This window comes from Adelges cooleyi, unplaced genomic scaffold, assembly GCF_023614345.1.
Source record: "Adelges cooleyi isolate 19-005CV unplaced genomic scaffold, UGA_ACOO_1.1 ACOO_flye_CR_arks_rails_tigmint_CR_PRNA_21, whole genome shotgun sequence".
In the NCBI taxonomy this organism is placed as follows: domain Eukaryota; kingdom Metazoa; phylum Arthropoda; class Insecta; order Hemiptera; family Adelgidae; genus Adelges; species Adelges cooleyi.
The window spans coordinates 7,469,405-7,489,024 of record NW_026095871.1 but is presented as its reverse complement, the minus strand read 5'-3'; the positions used below and the strand labels follow the sequence as shown (position 1 = coordinate 7,489,024).

The window sequence follows — 19,620 nt, the reverse complement described above, 5'->3', positions numbered from 1 at the left end:
GTTAACATTTTTTGGGTCACCTAAATTAAATACTAATTTTTTATATCTAAAAAGTATACTAGATAAAATTATATGTCAATGTAATATTTGGTTAAATTACGTTTTTGATTTTGTGGTTTTTGTTAAAATATTTGGTTTTATCCTATCTCTTTATAATCTTACAATTAGCACAACAAATTACGAATTTATAACTTACTTATAACCTCATTAAAAGTTGTTGTTTCTTCTCTCGGTTACCTAACTAATTAGTAATGTATAACATATTATTATAGTTATATTAATAAATTGTCTAACAGACAATAGTTTAAATTTTCTTTAAAAAAAATATAATATGATATAAAATAAAATAATCTAACTTGTGACATATCATACATGTGAGCTACGTTATTGTCTATACTAGACTCCTTAAGAAAAAATTGCTTAACCATACGTTTTGTAAAAGTAAAAGTGTTGCTACTGAAGTTTATTCATGCATTAAGTATAATAATTTAAGGAGTAAAATATGATTAACTTACTTAAAAAAATATATATAGGCACAAACAAAATTAGTTATTTAACTGATCTTATATTAATGATTAATTACATGCAACAATAACTATTAATGTCATTTTTTTATGCTTAATTAGCGATGACTGACATATGATGTTGAAATGGTAATCAATTTTGGTTCTAGATGATAAATGGAAACATAAGAATACTATTCTCAGTAGCTATAATTAATTAATATCAATATTAATTACGTACCTATACTTACAACATATTTTGCTTATGAATTAATTGTTTTATATTTTTTAATTATTTGCCGTTGATTTGACGATAAAGCTATCGAACGACTGATGATTAAATTTTAAACATTCATAATTAATGATTGCACGTCCACTTAATATAAATTATATTTAAATTAAATAATATTACCCGGCCAATTCTGATAGTTGGTAGCATAAATTAATTAACTAAATGAAGAATATACGGGTATATACACTAGCATTTATTAAGGCGCATTGTATAGGCAATTTTTCTCTAAAACTTAAATTAAGCTAACATTTTTGAACCATAGAAAAGAAGGATCTATTTTGATATTTAATTTTTTTTTTAACTTTTATAAAGCATATAGATCTATTTTTGTACGAAAAATATGTTTCTTTTTTGAACAGAACTTCCCTAAAAATACTTCGATACAAGTTTTTAAAAAACATTTAAATTCTTCATAACATTTTCAAAGCATCGATCGTGGCACAATTTTAAAATTTTACCACGATCGATGCTTTGAAAACGTTGTGAAGAATTTAAATATTTTTTTCAAAACTTAAACCGGAATATTCTTAGGTACGTTTGAAGTAGAATGAGTTGTTGTCGACCAACAATACACAGGTGTAGAAGGTGTCCCTTAATTTTAATGTGCTTGAGATATTTTCATGGAAAGATTGAATGGATATTTTGTTTTCATGTTCAAATGTTCGATTTTCACAATATGCCGTCAAAATATACCAACGAAAATCCCGTTAAATTATCTGGCACAGTAGTTAAAATCGTTTTGACGGTCCGTATAAGTTGTGGCCAAACTGCAGGCAACCGTTCCAGCTGTTGTGTGATATCGATTTGCGCACGCCCCTCCGTGCACTGTATTAACCCAGTGGACTCGTTGGCGCCCCGTATCATTTCCCTACCAAATACGATGAGTTTGTTTACCCCGTTTGCCTTAGTTTTATTATACGGTTGACTTTCGTGTACTAAAAACCCCGGAGAAATGGTGAGTAGCGGCAACATGCACGACGGGTGTTCGGCCGAATCGTTGGACGTGCACAGCTCAGAAGACCAAACGTACAAGCCTTTGCTGGAGGCGATCAAATGCGGCGACTTCGGCGAATTCGAGTGTGCTGTTGACAAATGCGGAAGCGAAGCCTTGATCTTCCGTGACGAATGGGGCTATACCCCGGCGCATTGGGCGGCGCTATACGGAAACGCCGAAGTGCTCAGGTACCTCATAGCCAGGGGTATCACCGTGGACATGTCATGTTACGGTATCCAGGGTTCCAAACCCATTCACTGGGCGTGCAGAAAAGGGCACACTGCTGCCGTACAAGTGTTACTCCAAGTATGTCTTAAAAAGAAATATCTAGAATAAAACATAAATTTGGATAGGTAACATAGCACAATAGTTGGACATTTGAGTTTTAGGTATTTTATTGAGACCTTTATAAAAAGCCATGCACTACAAATGTAGCCCTTGCAATTGTATTAGTTTCTCTATGTACACGCGATTAAAGTTTAAGCACTTAGTTATTATAATAAAACAGCCGAATGGAAATGCTTTGCTTCATGGTTCAAAAGTTCCTAGTATTTTAGAAAACCCCTTTAATTAAGTTTTAAATCACGAGGTTACTGTAATTGTTCTAATACAAAAATATGTTTACATAACTTGCAAGTTGTAATTGCCAAAAAAAGTACACTTGTCTCCGAATTTAAAATTATGAAATTTGTATTACATAAATCGTCGTTGACAGTATGGTAAAAAAACAGCTGATCTATTTGATAATGTTATCATTTAGAATATATATTTTTACAAACAATGTAGTCGCTATGAAATTGTATTAAAAATAGTTTATTATGTTTATTGATTATATTAAGCATGTTTAGAAACGCTAGATTGCACTAAAAATATAGGAAAAAATATACCATATTGTTTTGTACATTGTTTTGCATATTTAAATCGAATTTTAAATTGTATACACCCTCGGCCCTCCCTTCACACTAAAAATTAAAACCCAATATCAACATTTTAATTCTAAATGATAACCCTTATATTTTAATATTTGTTTATGGACGATTAAAATAAATGTTTAAACAATTTTTATATCTGATGGTTTTTAGGCAAATGTGCTTATGAAATAATTTTAGTGCATATTTTTATCAAATTTTCGCTAAAAATAATTTTCAAAGCATTTTTATTATTTATCATAAAAATGTCATAAAGTTTAAAAACTTTTATACTTCAATAAAATTATATTAAAAAAATGTAATTTTCGTTTTTAAACAAGCAAGTATTAACATTACAACTATATAGCCGGTTTTATTAATAATACTGAAATAATTTTGAATTTGTACGTTGTTAATAAAACAACTTTTTTTCTTTAAAATTTTAGTTCTACACATGTGTAGTATTATAACGTTATATTAGAAAGAAATACAACCCTAATTAAATGTTATCTAAATAATGCGTTTTAATTGTTTTTTAAGGCTGGAGTGAATCCTAACGTGTCGGACTTTAAAGGTTTGACACCTTTGATGACGGCTAGTATGTTCGGTAAAACGTCTACAGCAAGTTTTTTGTTGGGCATGGGCGCTATGCATCATCTTACAGATATTAATGGAGACACAGCGTTACATTGGGCCTCATATAAAGGATATTCAGAGTTAATTAGATTACTATTGTACTCTGGAGCCGATCTAACAAAGGCCGACAATTTCGGATCCACGCCTCTTCACTTGGCCGCTCTTTCGGGAAACGCTAAATGCGTTAAGATACTCTGTCAAAATGTAAGCAGCCTTGTAATTGAGCACAGTACAATGATATAACTAATTTTATTGTAACACATTTTAGAGCCAAATTTCGTTACAACCAAGAGACAAAAACGGTAAAACGCCATTAGGACTTGCCGTGAACCATAAGTATGAAGACATTGCCGGATTACTAAAAAATGAGATTAACAAGAGGAAAAAATGGATGATGCCCGTTCGAAAAGCATTGTAATAAAATATTAATTCAAACTAAGTTTAAATAATAGTTCTTTAGAATATGCGCATAAATTATTTTCAGTGACACGATTTTTGCGAGTTCAGCTTACTCGAAATGTCCTCAACTATTTTTCTTGTGTTCATTCCTAATATGGTGGTACCCTCTTTATCTGTATAGAGTAAGTATAGTCTGTTCAACAAACTAAGCGATAAAATATCCATTTGTTCGTTTGTTTACTGTTATACCGTTATACAGGTGATCCCTGCTACGTGGAACATAACCAGAGGTTGTCATTATACTTACTTGGCATGGAATGTATTCATGTGGATTAGTTGGCTAATGACAAAATATGCTGATCCCGGATACCTTCCAACCAACTCTGGGAGTTATATTCAAACAATAAGACAGGTACAAATAAGAAATAGCTATCAACAAATATTATATATATTGAATTTAGATAACTTTTTATCAAAAATACTAGCCTTAACAGTAAAATATAAATCAATTGAGTAGGTACGTAAGTACGAGAATTAAAAAATGTCACGACCCATGTTGCAAATAAAAATATTTAAACTAGTAATAATTTGACAAGTAAAATTGTAATGCTATCCAATTTATTTAGTGACTAAAGTAATAACACTAGAGATTTATACAAAAAAAAAATAATACAATTAATGAAAATATAAATAACAGTAATCTATTAAGACATGTTTTTCATTATTATCACAATAAAATAACGAAAAACAAAGAATACCTTGTTTAAAAACGATAAGAATACATGTTATGGCAGAATTAAGTAGAGGCCATAACGTATTTTTTAATTCACGAGTTCAAAAATGTGTTAATTATTGCAGTATTACGCTTTACGCAAGAAATATGTTTAAGGTTATTACTTGTAAAAATAGTTAAAAATGTATTTGTATTCATTAAAACTAGCCATTTTGACATGGGAAACATATTCTTAGTTAATAGACGGCACGTATCTATTCTTTACATACATTGTAGAGATTGTTGTTATTACGTTTATAATTTGAAATCTTAATTTATATTTTCTAAGTTGTTAAATTCACATGATTAAACCAAGGTTTGAGAACCGCGTAACGTCCTACTGCGTGAACAAGGCCTTATGTTATTAATTTAGAAGAGTAACAGTATTAATTGGTTGGCATTTATACGGGTTTCTTGAAATAAGTTGAATAATATTTTCAGGGTTAACCCCGTTTTACTTGCAAGTGAAATGAGAAATAAAAATACATTTTTGTTTTTTTCGCAGTTGCCGTTCTATCCCTGCGACATGGGCACCAAACAGGATATATTGTCTAAGCTTTGTCACACGTGCCGTTGCGTGAGGCCACTAAGAGCAAAACACTGTCGACTGTGTAACAGATGCGTCCAACACTTCGATCACCACTGTCAATACGTTACTAATTGCGTGGGTTTGGGAAATAGGTAAATTTGTCGAAAATTGTTTGTAAAACAATAATATTGTAAGCGACCACGCAATAAGGACATCGCGACTATATTCCCGCAGGTGTTGGTTTTTTTGGTTCGTCATCAGTCTGGTGATGAACTGCTCGTTTGTCATTTACATGACTTGCTGCACGATAAGCGTCGACGGGTTCGACGTTCTTTACGTATTGGCACTCCTGACAGCCGTACCCTTTACCATGCTCAGTCTGGCCATGACTGCCTCGATAGTACGTTACGCCGCCGCTAACTTACGCGGCGTTACACTTTATTAATTATTAATATATTTTGCCAATCCAAGCACGTTACTAATTATTGCGCGTGTGTTTGGTTTGCAGTGCGCGAATGCGTTAATGAATTTGACCAGAAACGAGATGATCAACTACAAAAAGTACTCTTACTTGAAAAACAACAAAGGCAAGTATTACAACCCGTTTTCCAGAGGTGTCGTCATCAACGTTCTGGAATTTTTCGGATGCACCCGGAACCGACTGGAATACGATGGGACCAGATACTGTTACGATTGAATTTATTATTACTTTTTTTTTTTAAGAAAAACTTTCATAATTTTTTTTTTTCAAAAGATATCCATGCATTTTGATAATATTTTTAAAAAAGGCTCGACGACGACAAACTACAATTTTCACTCAATTCTGCTTGAAACTCACGTGCCGTCCGGACCGTTAATATTATATAATTATCGTTATAATACTGCCATTTATTTAAAAACGTTTCTCTCTTTTACACAATGCCGACGAGACGGCGTTACACGCGTGTACAAAAATACACGTTATATATTATGTTTAACAGCGCGTCTGCTTGGGTTGTTCGATGAGGGTAGGTAATAAAAGAGCTTTTTATAGTGATAAACCGGATTTAGATCCATCCATAAACGACGACGACGATGAAGATGATAGCACTGCTGCGGTTATGAAACCAGTTTTAGTATTCAACGCCAAAAACCGAAGCATATTATGATATATTTTAATCATTCGAACATCGTAATTGCGATGTTATACTTACACTTTCTACAAGTTGTGTATACCGATTACCAGCAATACACAATACGTTGTTTTATCGACCATTTGCATACAATAAAATGGCGTTTTATTATATTAAGTACGCGTACAGCGTGTACACAGGCTCTTCGTTGTTTTTTTCCCAGCACAAATGATGGAGTGCGCGTAGTAAAACTATAAAAAGAAAGGTGGGTATTTGTGAAAAATAAAAACTCGCTTTCGTTCGTTTATTGTATTTTTATTTTTATACTATATATATAATATATGTTTTCGGAAAAAAAAACACACTGATTTGTACGTTCGTTAGTATTATTATATTAGTATTTATAAATTATTATTAATCTTTTTATTAAACATAAAAATATAATGTATAAAATAAATTAATGTTTGCTCAATATTATAATATAACTAACATATTATATATATATATATATGAGTACACCTTAGTACGTGGCACATTTTTTTCAAGAATTTCTAAATTACATTACAAGTGCGATTCATTATGGCAAACATTTTTGCCGGGTGAAGACAATGGAGCTATAGATTTATTGACCGCGGTATACAATGGCTAAAATAATCACCAGTTGCGCAACTCGCTATACTTATACTATTAAATTCGCTCATGATTTCACCATAATACTATCATTACGGGCGACCCTATTGTTTTTGATTCCGCACTGACCGGACGATTATCATTTCGGGTAATGTGTATAGATCACACGCACTAAAATCGAATACTAAATCAAGTATAAACCCAAAAGGTGTTATTGTCATTAATATTTGTTCGGGTTAGGTAAGACCGTATAAGGGCATAACTACAAACGTTCCTTAGATCCCCAGTTGGGGGGCTATAGAATAATTCATCACTCGTCGAATGATAATAAATACAATTAAAATAGGTAATACTCAATGTTGACTAGCTGTACACATTAACGAGACTGAGGCGTCGTTATAAAAAGAGACTTGAGACCATTTGCACTGTAGTAATATAATATAACTTACCGTTAACGACGAAATTTAAATAAATATAATTATAATTGAAATTTTTCAATATTAAAAGTGAAAATTAACCGTTATGTTCAAAATAAAGGCCACTCGGGGTTTCAAAACAAAAACTATAGGTTATTTATTTGTAATACAAGTCTCCAGTCATAACAAACTCCTATGCGTCTCCGATTATCTTGACCTTCAAATTTCTAACGAGACCCACCGAGCTATATTATTACGATTTACATCTAGTTTTAGGCGAAAACAGCTACATCGTTATCATTTTATGTAGACACAGAAAATACACGGCGTAGGTTGTACGCAAAACATCTTTTCTTACTCGAATGTAAAGATAATTTACCTACAACGACTTGTCAATCTGTATAGGCTGTTTTGAGTATTATTAAAGTATATACATAATGCTGTCGCGGATTGATCTAACATATTATGATTATTGCGTATACTGTTAGGAACGTGGGGCAGGGGGGAGGAATTATCGGGTTAGTTGGGTCTGGGATCGTAAGGCTCGGCGTCGAGACCCACGTACCGGTTGTTCTTCCTGTGCACGAACCCGGTACCCGGTGCAGTGTTGTAGTAAACCACCCTGCGAATGCCGAACGGGTCGATGTAACCGAAACTGCCGGCGCGCGTGTCGCCCGCGTCGTTGGACTGTTCTTCGTGGTAATGTCTGGGCAGATAGTACTTGAACCCGTTGCGAACGAACGACACGCCGTCGTACTGGGCCTCCGCCTGGGATCCTTGCGCCGACAAGTCCACCACTTTGCGGTATGCCGGCCGGAACGTTTGCGGTCGCAGCGGCTGTTCGTACAGCGGCGACGCAGTGGTCGAGGGCGTGGACACCCTACGTTCGAAACCGGAGGCGTCGGCGTCGCCGTCCACGGCTATCGAGTTGACGTCCACGGGCCGCACGGTGTAATAGTCGGGCGACACGCTGCTGCTGGGTCGCCGCCTGAAAAACGGCGAGGACGTAGTCGACGGGAACCGCAACGATTGGTCCTTGTCGGACGGGTAGATGAACGGCGAACCGCGCCACGACGACTGCCTAGGGTGTTCGGCGACCACCACCGGCTTAGAACGGTACGGCGACACCGTCACGGCGGTACCAGACACTGGCGGAACGTACTTGGCCTGCGACACGGCCTGTCCGACTGGCGCTTGCGTGCCAACGAACAGTTTTTTGTTCCTGACTATTCTGTAGCCTAAAAAATACATTAAAAAATAATTAATAAATAAACATAAAAAACTTCAATACACGTTGGAAGTTTGACTATCAACACAATTTAGTGCGTTCTACACACCAAAAGTGTTATAAATGGAAATTTAGGATGGAATAGTCTAGACTCAGTTAGCTGATAAGTCTTATTTATTTCGATTCGATTTTTAATTTTTATTTCTAACGTCCGTCAATTATTAGTATTTTAATATCTATATTTATTCATATTACTTTGTATGATCACAATTCAGCGCCTAAGCAAATGGATAAGTAAACATATTTTTTGGATAAGTACTTTAAGGTAATACGAAATAACTTCAATCCTTTAACAAAATAGTTGTAAATTAGTGTCGTTAACATAACACAGGTCGCTTATAGTGATTTGTGATCATTGGTTTATGTCAGTCATAGTAATAAATAGTAATGTATGTTCGCTTATTATAAGTGGGTAAAATGAAACTAAGGTTAATCGACTTGACCACAATAAACGGCTTCTACTGGAATGAAAACTGATTATTTATACTATCATCATAGCTGTTATTCAAATGCATATAATAGCATATGTACTGACATTAACAAAGCAAAACAACTTTTTTATGAAGTTGTAACTTCTGTAAACAATAGTAGTAATTTATTATTTATGGAGATTATTACAGACTACAAGAAGTAAATGAGATTTGTGGGTACATTTTGTATTTCTGACTTAATCTTAATGTTACCTAAACTATTGTACAATAATATGAATACATTTTTTTTTTTTACTTCGATTTTAGCTTGATTAAAAACCCAATTAATATTGTCATTAACCGATTAAATAATGATTAAAGTTTTCATTTATTTCAATTAACTATTAAAACAGACTTCCTCGTCATCTTTTAAGTTTGTTTAAGACTAACTAATAATTAGTAATAATTACAAACTTCAACTTATACTAACACACAGGGTGATCAGTTAAATTTCTTTTAAAATAATTGCAATTCTGTCATTTTTCTTTTGGAAAGTGGAGACACTTTAGTTTATGTTATTTCACAATATTGAATATTAGATAATATTCAAATGTTTACTCTTTTATTTTTGCAAAGCTCTACAAACTTTTAAAACTTCTTACTTCAATAGTAATGTAAAATATATTTATTTAACTTTTTAGATTAAGAATAATTTGCAGATAAAAATATTACTACACTTCCACCCTTTCTCCCGTCTTAAATTTTTAAATTTAATAACTTTAAAAGTAATTATCCAGAACCGGTTATCGACTAGTCAAAATTTTCAGCAAATTATTCTTAATTAAATAAAGGCATACGTTGTAATTTATGTTTTAAAAGTCGATATAGCTCTGGAAACTAATAAAAAAGGTAGGAAATATATTTACTAATTTTCTAATATTTAAAAAATTTATTCAAAAAGAGAAACTACAAAACAACAATTTATTTTCCGAGAAAACGATTGTCTTGAGTTAAATTGATTACCCAGTAAAAGTAACGTTAACGGTTGTGAATTATATCAGCCTATATGTCTTCGTATATTTCTAGATCCTTATATAATACAGTTTAAAAGATGCATAAAACAAAAGACGAATTAATGTTTATGCTAATAATTAATGTGATATTATGACGGATCGCGGTACATTCTTTACATAAATCACGAGTTGTACGACTTACCCTTCGAGTCAGCTACATAGTCGTTTAGTCTTAGGTAACCGTCTGCGTCCACCCACCCGTAAGAGCCGACCACGGTGCCGTCTTGTAGCCGTCTCTCTTTCCGGTACTGTCCGCTGATCGTTTGGTATTTAAAGTATCTTTCGGGCCCCTCGTCGGTTTGTATGTGATACTGAGTGTTGGGCTCCGTGTCCCATCCTCCGTCAATTTTGGACGCTGCCAATCCCAAAACTGCCAGCTGTAACACACAAAAACGTATACATCAGCTATTGGTTTTATGTAAAAAAAAAAAAAAATTCATAACATTATATTTTAGGGTAACAGTAATAAAATATTATCTTGACCTAGAACTGTGTGAAAATCCTTAGTAATAAAACTAAGCGTCCCAGTAGTGAGTGTACTTTTAAGTTATATCACTTGTTCTCGGTTACCACGCGCAAACGAAAGGGTCTGACGGAAATCGTCCGTAGCTTAAATATTTCCCAAGCCGGTTCGGGTCAAACCTGTGTACAATGTTTTTTTTATAACTGAGCACTTACATAATTCACGGAACACGCGCATAAATATGATATTTTTTAGATTATAACTTCCTGTAAAACCGCACGTGGACGTTTATGGGCCGAACCGACGACGGTACCCCCAGCGGGAATTCTCCTGCAAGGGACCCAAAACCACGGCGCATGGTACCTACACCGTACCTGATAATAATTCGTGGTAATCTTCCAAGACGGTCATAATACGATATTATGATTTTACTTACAAATTATACGGACACGGTAATAATAATTATTCGACGGGTGGATGACCGACCGGCCGGACAAGACAAAGCAAACGAGCACCGGTACCTTTGACGGGTACACAAGGATATTTTTACATAGCCGGTCCGTACCTTTTATAGTATTCTGCCGTTCAGTTCCCAGCTCATGCCGGCGTACCTATCCGTTTCCTTGGTGTTCCCAACGATCGTCATTCCTTTGGAGTCAACCCGCGGTGTTCACATTTTTATTTTTTATTTTGTAGAATGCCGCGTTACAAGTATATAGGAGGTACACCTCCCTGCCCGTCCAAGTCCCAACCAACAATATAATGTATAAGCCATCGCGTGCACTGCAACGCAAATAAAATGCACCAAGCTTTCTGAGCAATATCCTTTTTTAAATTTTTTTTGCATAACGTTATCGGCCGCAGACAAGTTGTATTTGCATGCATGCATAATAACGCGAAAAGACTATTAATATTTTACCGTTTAAGTATAACCGTACCGAAAAGCTGTTTATTCGACCCGATAGGTTTACAATATTATGGTCCAAATGTAAGCTTAAGAACATTGTAAAGAATTTCACCTAATAAAATAATATATCCAATTATACAGGTTTATATTGTCTCGTACAGTGGCAGACCTATATTAATGGGAAATTAGAAGGTCGGCTAATCCATAGTTTATGGTCTATCTGATTGACCTACACGTCAAAACATAGTAATTTAATAATGACTTAAGCAAACACTAAATTTAGCTACCACTTATGATACACTTTATCATTACCCTGGAATGAAACTTATCCGGTAATAAACGACCCATTAACTGCATACGGAATTTATATTACAAGCGTGCTGACTCGTAAATTTATAACCCTTGGTTACCACTTACTTAAAGTGCATTGATACTAACAATAATGTAATCATTTTGTCAATTTGGAAATCGTACTTGGTTATAATTTGATATTTCACTTTTCTAAGCGGGCACAATACTTACAGCAGAGTTGAAGTTTTAATAGAAATGTTTTAAAATCGCGCACCAAATACGGCCATTATTAAGAATATTATATTGCTCTTTTTGCCTTTAATGGACATGATAGCAGTTCAACTTTGTAACCGAGTTAACTGCATAATAATAATTTAATATTATATTTTTTTCGATATCGCTTTACATAATTGTGTGGGTATGACAACTATGTGCTTGAACTAAACGGATTAACAATGACTACAATGTACCACAGCGAATATAATATTATATTCAATAAATAGTATATTACAGTAGGTACCTTATGGCCTAAAAATAATTTTCTCAATAAGTTTGCGACTAAACTTACTATACAAATATATTTATTTATAATGCTTTTATATGCTGTCACTAATATACATTTGTGTTTGTATACAATTTCTAATTCTGGGGTTAGGTTGAATTCAAATGAAGGAATTGAACTACATATTTAATTTGAATTAAGTTAATGCGCATTGAACATGCGTTTATATGCACCTAATTCATAAATTAACATAATTCAAAAAATGAATGCGCATTAATGACTACATAATAACGTATAAAAAAAATTAACAGAGATCACGGTAAAGGTGTTAAATACCACAGTTACACGTAGCCAATAATTCGAAAACTTGCAAATAAAGTGTGATTAAGATCCGGATGAACTCATTTTTAATTCGAATTAGCTTAATGCGAATTAATTACTTAATTCTATTACGTTTACATACAATCGTGAATTAACGTTATGTCCACCCTGTCAATACGAATTAAGTTAATTAATGCACATTAAAACAGGTTTATATGCACGTTAATCCTGGTAATCATTCGTATCAACGGTTGCGTGTAAACAACCAAACCCGATTTTAATGCTCGTTAGCATGATGCGAATTAACTAATTCTAATTGTCAAATCAATAAATATATTACTTTGAATTAAACATTGAAGTGCGCGTAATTATTGCCAATGTGCATTAACTCAACTCGCATTACGTTAATGCAAAATAACAACTGCGTGTGAACGTGGTAATTTCGTATAAACATAATTGGCATTAACAAAGTTCAAATATGGTCTGTTAAAAATGTTTCCGCCATACACTGAGAAGTATTAAAAAAACAATTGCACACTCCTTTATTTATTTTTTCACTCTTTACTACGGATAATGATTTTTATTTTTTATAATATCTTCCTAATAATAGGTACTCCAATTTTTATTAAATTAACTGTCGACATTTTTTTACTCCCGAGTACCCTAATTAGCTATAATTATAGTTCAAAATTGTGTTTAACGTATTACAGCATTGTTTGAAATGTCGCAATAGTTTAACTGGTATTTAATGACAGGATTTCGACCGTTCCATTTGCCTTATCATTAACCCAATTTCTTGCGCGGGCCATTATAACAATCACGAGTGACGGTCGATGGATTAGTGATGGGATACAAAAAACTATCGTACCGTCTTATAAGGACGGGGATCGGTTTGACGATAGTTTCCGGGGTATGTTTCCCGAAAGAAGTTGAAACCCTGTCGCTGAGGCGGTTATGACTTGTGATTTTATGAAATTTACAACAGTAGGTGAGCGAAACGCCAATTTGTAAAACTTTATCCTACAGCTATGTTATTCCACTGAGCACAACGTGTCCGCTGTGGACTTCTTGTATTGTGCGTACATGTATGGCGCAATTTTGACGTTAAGTCAATACACGTTAAACCCACGCTTTCGCATCACTGAAACGTAGACGGTTGTTTCTTTTTCTGACACTTACAACAACAGCAGTATAATAACATAAATAATATTATAAATGTGGCCCTAGAAAAACGGATTGGCGGTGTTGTAATTCCTTTGGTGGTGCTTCAAGAGACTTCAATTCTTCCGAATTGTACAGTTTAATAGGTTTCCCGCAGATTGTACTTAAAACCTCCACTAACAACTTGTGTCTATTTAAGTTTACCGCCTACACTCTATGCCTGTGTTATTTAAAATACACATGTGTTTAACTGGACAATAATATCGACATAACGCCGAATAAATTAGGTAACATCATTCAGATTATGTAACTGTCATCAAAAACCAAACAAACTGAGTATAGCACTTACGCAATCCGTACAATGCTTGTCGAAAATCCGTTTTTAGACCATTGTTTTATGCTTAAAGACTGCACGTGGACGATTTAAAAACAATAATTTAAAAGCCAGCACCGTTGGCTGTACAGCGTCAACGTTGCTGCTCTTCTCTGCAGTGGAAGACTGAAGATTCATTTCGATCTTAACCTGGACAACTCGATATCGGTGCACCGGCCGGAGTGCATAATCGACAGTATCGTTTACCGTAGTTTAAATAAAAAATAAAAATAAAAAAACCGTGTTCTATGGTGTGAAACGCTTTGGGAAATTAAAAAGAGCCGTAAAATACTTTTCATCATAGGCGATCGACGGGATTTAATAAAAAGCCGTTTCTCAAAAAATATACTAATATTATAATTTATAATAGTACCTTCACTCGAGAGCTGTTAAACTACATATTATGCGGATTGCACATTTGAATGGCCATAATTAAACCTAAGAGAATAATTATTTATGTACACGCACATATTATGTACGTAACGTAACACTTGATAACAACAAAAACCACAACAGCAACGGGAATATAATACAAATGTCTACCAGATCCGTTCATAAATTATATATGGGCGCTCGTCTAGTGCTGTGTGAACAATTATATATGGTTCGCGGGTGTCAAAACGCAACAATATTACAAATGTACATATGCACATATAAATATACTTACAAATTATATATATATATACAACAAAAACACTATATATATATAACGATGACTTCCGTGAGAGGACCGGCAGTAGAAAGTTTTGTAGCGCTCAGTCACGATTGTCGTCGCTACCGATTCGGCGGTCGAGGAAGTACCATAGCACTGTATTATTCTCATTTCATAAACATACATACACACACACACACACACACTCTAAATAGGTTTATATGTAAATATTATTACTGTGTATTATAAAACGTTTTGAAACGTAGATCCGCAGCGATGCGGTTGACACTGGCGCCGACCGTATCGGACATGAAGCGCATTATACCGATCTGTAGAGCACACTGAGCGAATTCTCTGCTGTAATCATAATCTTAATTTATCCGTTGCAATTTGCAAACCTAGGAATTGTCCTTATGGACTATGGTCCTTTTTTTATTATATTATGGTGTAAACTAGTTAAAGTTCAAGCTCAGCAGCATGCACTTGCAGTCGTTGTCACATGATCACTATGAACGGCCTTTTATTGCTCACACATATCTACCTAAAATCGCGATGCACACATATTATATTATGTTATGGTCGCTAATTTGGCTTGCTCGAGCACTGCCTGTGACGCGAAAACGTTATCGTTTTATTGATATAGTATTTAGGTGAGTGGAGCCCGCACCCGCGGTTGAATAATTCATGAGCAGGTCTTTCGAGAGAGTGGCAGCGGCAGGCGCCTATTGTTTACAGTCGTCTTGTCGCTGTCCAAATATACCGAAAATGCGTACGACGCGCCTAATTCGCACGTGTTAGCTCAATAAATATATTATAATAATTGGGGTCATCAGCTGTGCACGAGGCGGCTGGATGCCGTTCGATCGAAGAAAACTATCAATCCGGAGCTTCCTTCCAAATTGCATTAGCCCCTGGAGGATTTTTTTTTTCAATCGATTGTCAAACTCTCCCCTTGGTCTATTTATTTGATCCCCGTGTCGGCTATTGCTTTTGACCACAAGTGTGCATTGTCTGATCTTAATAAAATACATAATTTCAGGGGCTTGGTCGGATTTCGATTGGCTAAGTTTTAGCAAAAAGTCTTTATGAATACATTTCAATCGTGAATTATCCAAATTATATACGTTCTACACACAAATGTTGTTATTATAATAATATATATCCTGTAATAATATGTATGGTATTATTTGTTGTCAAATTGCCCGTCGCCATTTCAATCGTGGGAAACAAATCGTAGGTAAACAAATAGTGGGCAGGTAGGCGTTTGCAAAAAGACATTACAAATTCCGTTCTCGCTGTTGAATAAAAGATTATCCGTTTGGTATTTAGGTGTAATAATCGTCGGTCAGATCTAGCGTGACGTACCATTCTATAAAGTGTCCCGTGGACAGAATAATTGAGAACTTTAATCGAGAAAGTAACGAGTGTAGACATATTTTGAAATCGCGCGGACGAAAAATATATGTCAACCATTGTTTCTTAATAAAAAGAAAACGATTATACTTTCATGGGTACTTAGAAGAACGTGTGTTTTACGAGTCGAGTCCGGTTTTCTTACCTAAAAAGTCTGTTATGGCTATGGCCCAACATAATACCTATGTGTTTAGTATGCTAAGTTGCGATAGGTACGTGTGCTTTGTAATGCTCATTAAAATCGTACAGCGTTTGCGGTCGCTGCGTGTGTTGGCGGTAGTGATCTCTTTGTTACTTATCAGCATCCCAGAATCTTTTTAGTAAAGCCTCATTTTCTACACATGATCTAAAGTACTAGTTGTTTATAAACCCTATTGTTTTTTATAAAAACGACTATTTTGACGACGACGCTTTACCTTTATGCGTTGAATCCAAAAGGCGTTGGGTTACCTACAGAATTAGCTGGTTTATGTGACTATATTATATCCGAATGCTTATATACATTAGTAGGCGACCGATTTCATACCGTTTGTCAAAGCGCCAAGGTCGGCGTGACGATGAAAAATAATAGAGTCAAGAGATCAAAGCGACTATAATATTATAATATCGTGTATACTATATGGTAAATATAGTATTCACGATGTATCAATACAAATACCATTAGCGCGTCATGAGTTCATTTAAGGCATACTTGTAATAGGTAGGTGCTCGTTCTCTTAGTGCGTGTACCGACCCTGTCAACTGCCGGAACAATATAATTCAATGATCAGCGCACAACACCTTTGACTCCGACACACGCTCGCGCGGGATACGTTATAATAGTATATCGTCGGATTAAAACGCTTTCGAGGTCCTATAGTTGGAAATTCCTGGCCCACGATCATGTTATTATGGTAAATCCTTCTCGAGTTTCGTAACGGACCGATGCGTCTCAAAGCCAAACAGCACACAGCGAGGGGGCGTGGTCGCGTGTCGTATGAAAAACCGAACATACACTGTTAGCTTGCTAACTCGTATATATAGAGCCTCATTAATTGAAAATCGTTTTTACCTACATAAAACAATGTAAATGATTCGAAGTCCTCCATTTTTAATCGAGTCGAAAACGTTAAATTTCCTAATGAATCGATTTTGAAAATTTAGCTTAACTTTAATGCTTTATCTTGCATTTGTGCTATATAAAGCTATATAAAGAACCGGACATAGTAGCAGTATTACAATATAGAAGAATCGCATGGGCTGGCCACGTATGGAGGTCAAATAGCCTAATGAAAGCGGTATTAAAATGGAAACCCCTTGGGAAAAGACCACTAGGCAGACCAAAGCAAAGATGGATAGACAAAGTAAAAAAGACTTTAAAAGAAATTGGAATACAAGATATGGAAGCAGTAGCACAGGATAGAGACAGGTGGAAGCTAATTTATGTTGCGGTAATGGGCCTCAATGGCCTCTGAAAAATCGAAGAAGAAGAAGAATCTTGCATTTGACTCAAGTCTCGGCTGATGGATACATTTTAAACGAGCAGCACCTACACTATATTGCGAACACTTTTCTTGAATACTATCTCACAACAGCAATGATTCTCTTGTTTCAATTCGGATAACGCGGCGTATAATCGTTTCCTTTGTTTCTGCTTTCTATATATAATATGCTCTTACTCGACACGCGTGCCCGCCGTGTTTTAACAATAATAATATTAAAATTTATTTTTTTCTACTGTCGTTTTGAAGCGACAAAACGTTCACTCTCCGAAAAGACCATCTAAATAAAAAAAACGACCCGGAATTATACCGGACAACCGAACATATTGCGTCCATTAATTTTACTGAAAATAAATTATATCGGCTCTAACCGAACAGAGCAACTTTTTCTCGTGTGGCGTTACACGTAAGTATATAATAATGTTTACAACGCACAATAACACATAATATTAAGTAGGTACACGACGAGTACGCGGCCAACACGACGACGGTACAAAATAAAAAAAAATAATAATATTAACAGCGAAAGAAGTGAAACTTATGTCGTAAATCCGATCACCCGAGGTGCAACCATAGTTCACACACAGCCGGTGGTTACTATTATACAGGGTTAAGGCGCCAAACTCCCGACGACGACCTCTCGTGCAAACGCGCGGGTCCGGCCGTTTAGCTCCGGTCACGAATCACGCCGTGTATTATTATTCAATACGATTGCTATTATTACAATTATCATATGTATATACATATATAATATTATTACCCGAGGCCCAAACGTTTTTTTTCTGTCGTTTCTTTGCGGTTTTTCGTCTCGACACAACATCACGTTCGCTCGGGCAGGACACACACACACACACCGAGACTGTTATGTATTTGTGTCCGGCACGCGAGACACCGGAAACCGCAAAAATATTGCGCCAGTTTTCCTTTAACCGGTTAATATTGTAATCACTTTCCCGTTGTACGTTTAACCCGCTCGGAAGCACACACACACACACAATTGTGTGCGCCTCTTACGGGATAATCGCATATTGTTTCGGAGACCGCAGGATAAACTTGAATGACCAAAACGCGAACATACCTAACGGTTAGTTGTCGAATACAAGTTTAAATTATCAACCCGCCGAGGTTATTGAATCGTTACCGACGACCGGTCGATGGTCGAAAACGGATCGCACATAACTTCCACGAACAAATACAATAGCTTCGCGGTGTTCGGCTTACTTTACCCATCAATCTTTCCGGTGGTCCGTCACCGTTCTTATCCCTTTTACGTCGAGGCAACTCATGCCGCCAACACCGTAGGGAACAATATCATAATGTATATTATATAGTGCGACTTACCGTATCCTTTCACGAGGATGCGTTGTATAATATATGCATAGTATAGAAACGATCGTCGTTGCCGCTATTCAGTATAATATTATAAGATAGTCTATAGGATATGTTAAATAATCCACTGCTCTCCTGCCGATTCTTTACCTCGCAAGAATGTCTTCAAACCTATTTTTTCCGTCTCGCGAGTAAACAGTATTTGCTCGGATGATACAATTCGTCATAGGTTGACTCCTCAAAAGACTGAGATATCTGGAATCGCTTGAGTGTTATTTATTTCCACGCCAAAAGTGTGTGCCCATTTTATGTGTGGTACTCGTTTCGATTAAGTCACCCGTACTCATTTTAGTTTAGCGTGAACGGCGGCACGTACATGTACACAATGGAAATGCAAATGGATCTGAGAGTTTAGAAGTTTTCGAGAGAGTGTTTTTACTGACCTTCGCCTAAACTATAAATCCTATCCGGCACGATAAATTACGAATGAGGACCTCTTTATGTAAGCCGGTGAATACAAATTAATTTCGCTTGTGCGCGCCACAATGTGTAGAAGAAATTTTTACTTTTATTGTTATTGATTTAATTGAAATTGAAACTTGGTATCTTCTTGACCCGCAATAGATTCAATAACTGACACCGGGACGGCTTTATACATCAATCCAGTACTCTAGTGGTGAAAAAAAATCATATTATTTCCACATTGTTCCGGAACAACAAAGAGATTCACTCGAATCATTATTTCAACAATATTTTTTTTGTTTT

The 19,620-nt window shown here is 35.3% G+C and overlaps 2 protein-coding genes across 3 annotated transcripts in view; one reads left to right on the top strand and one right to left on the bottom strand.

The window, feature by feature from the left end:
- Positions 1-1,626: 1,626 nt before the first annotated feature.
- LOC126834378 (uncharacterized) lies at positions 1,627-6,544 on the top strand. Its single transcript, XM_050566247.1, has 8 exons — positions 1,627-2,095; positions 3,238-3,537; positions 3,602-3,747; positions 3,818-3,914; positions 3,992-4,144; positions 5,010-5,185; positions 5,268-5,433; positions 5,542-6,544. Exons 1-8 carry the CDS (start codon positions 1,748-1,750, stop codon positions 5,728-5,730), a joined length of 1,575 nt encoding a protein of 524 aa, XP_050422204.1. The 5' UTR covers positions 1,627-1,747; the 3' UTR covers positions 5,731-6,544.
- LOC126834379 (uncharacterized) overlaps positions 6,503-19,620 on the bottom strand; it is a 26,481-nt gene continuing 13,363 nt past the window's right edge. For both annotated transcript variants that reach the window (XM_050566249.1, XM_050566248.1), the window contains exons 2-3: positions 10,105-10,339; positions 6,503-8,429 (exon numbers count right to left, since the gene is read on the bottom strand). In XM_050566249.1, coding sequence (XP_050422206.1) covers positions 7,711-8,429; positions 10,105-10,339 — 954 coding nt within the window. In that variant the 3' untranslated portion in view covers positions 6,503-7,710. The remainder of the gene's footprint in view (positions 8,430-10,104; positions 10,340-19,620) is intronic.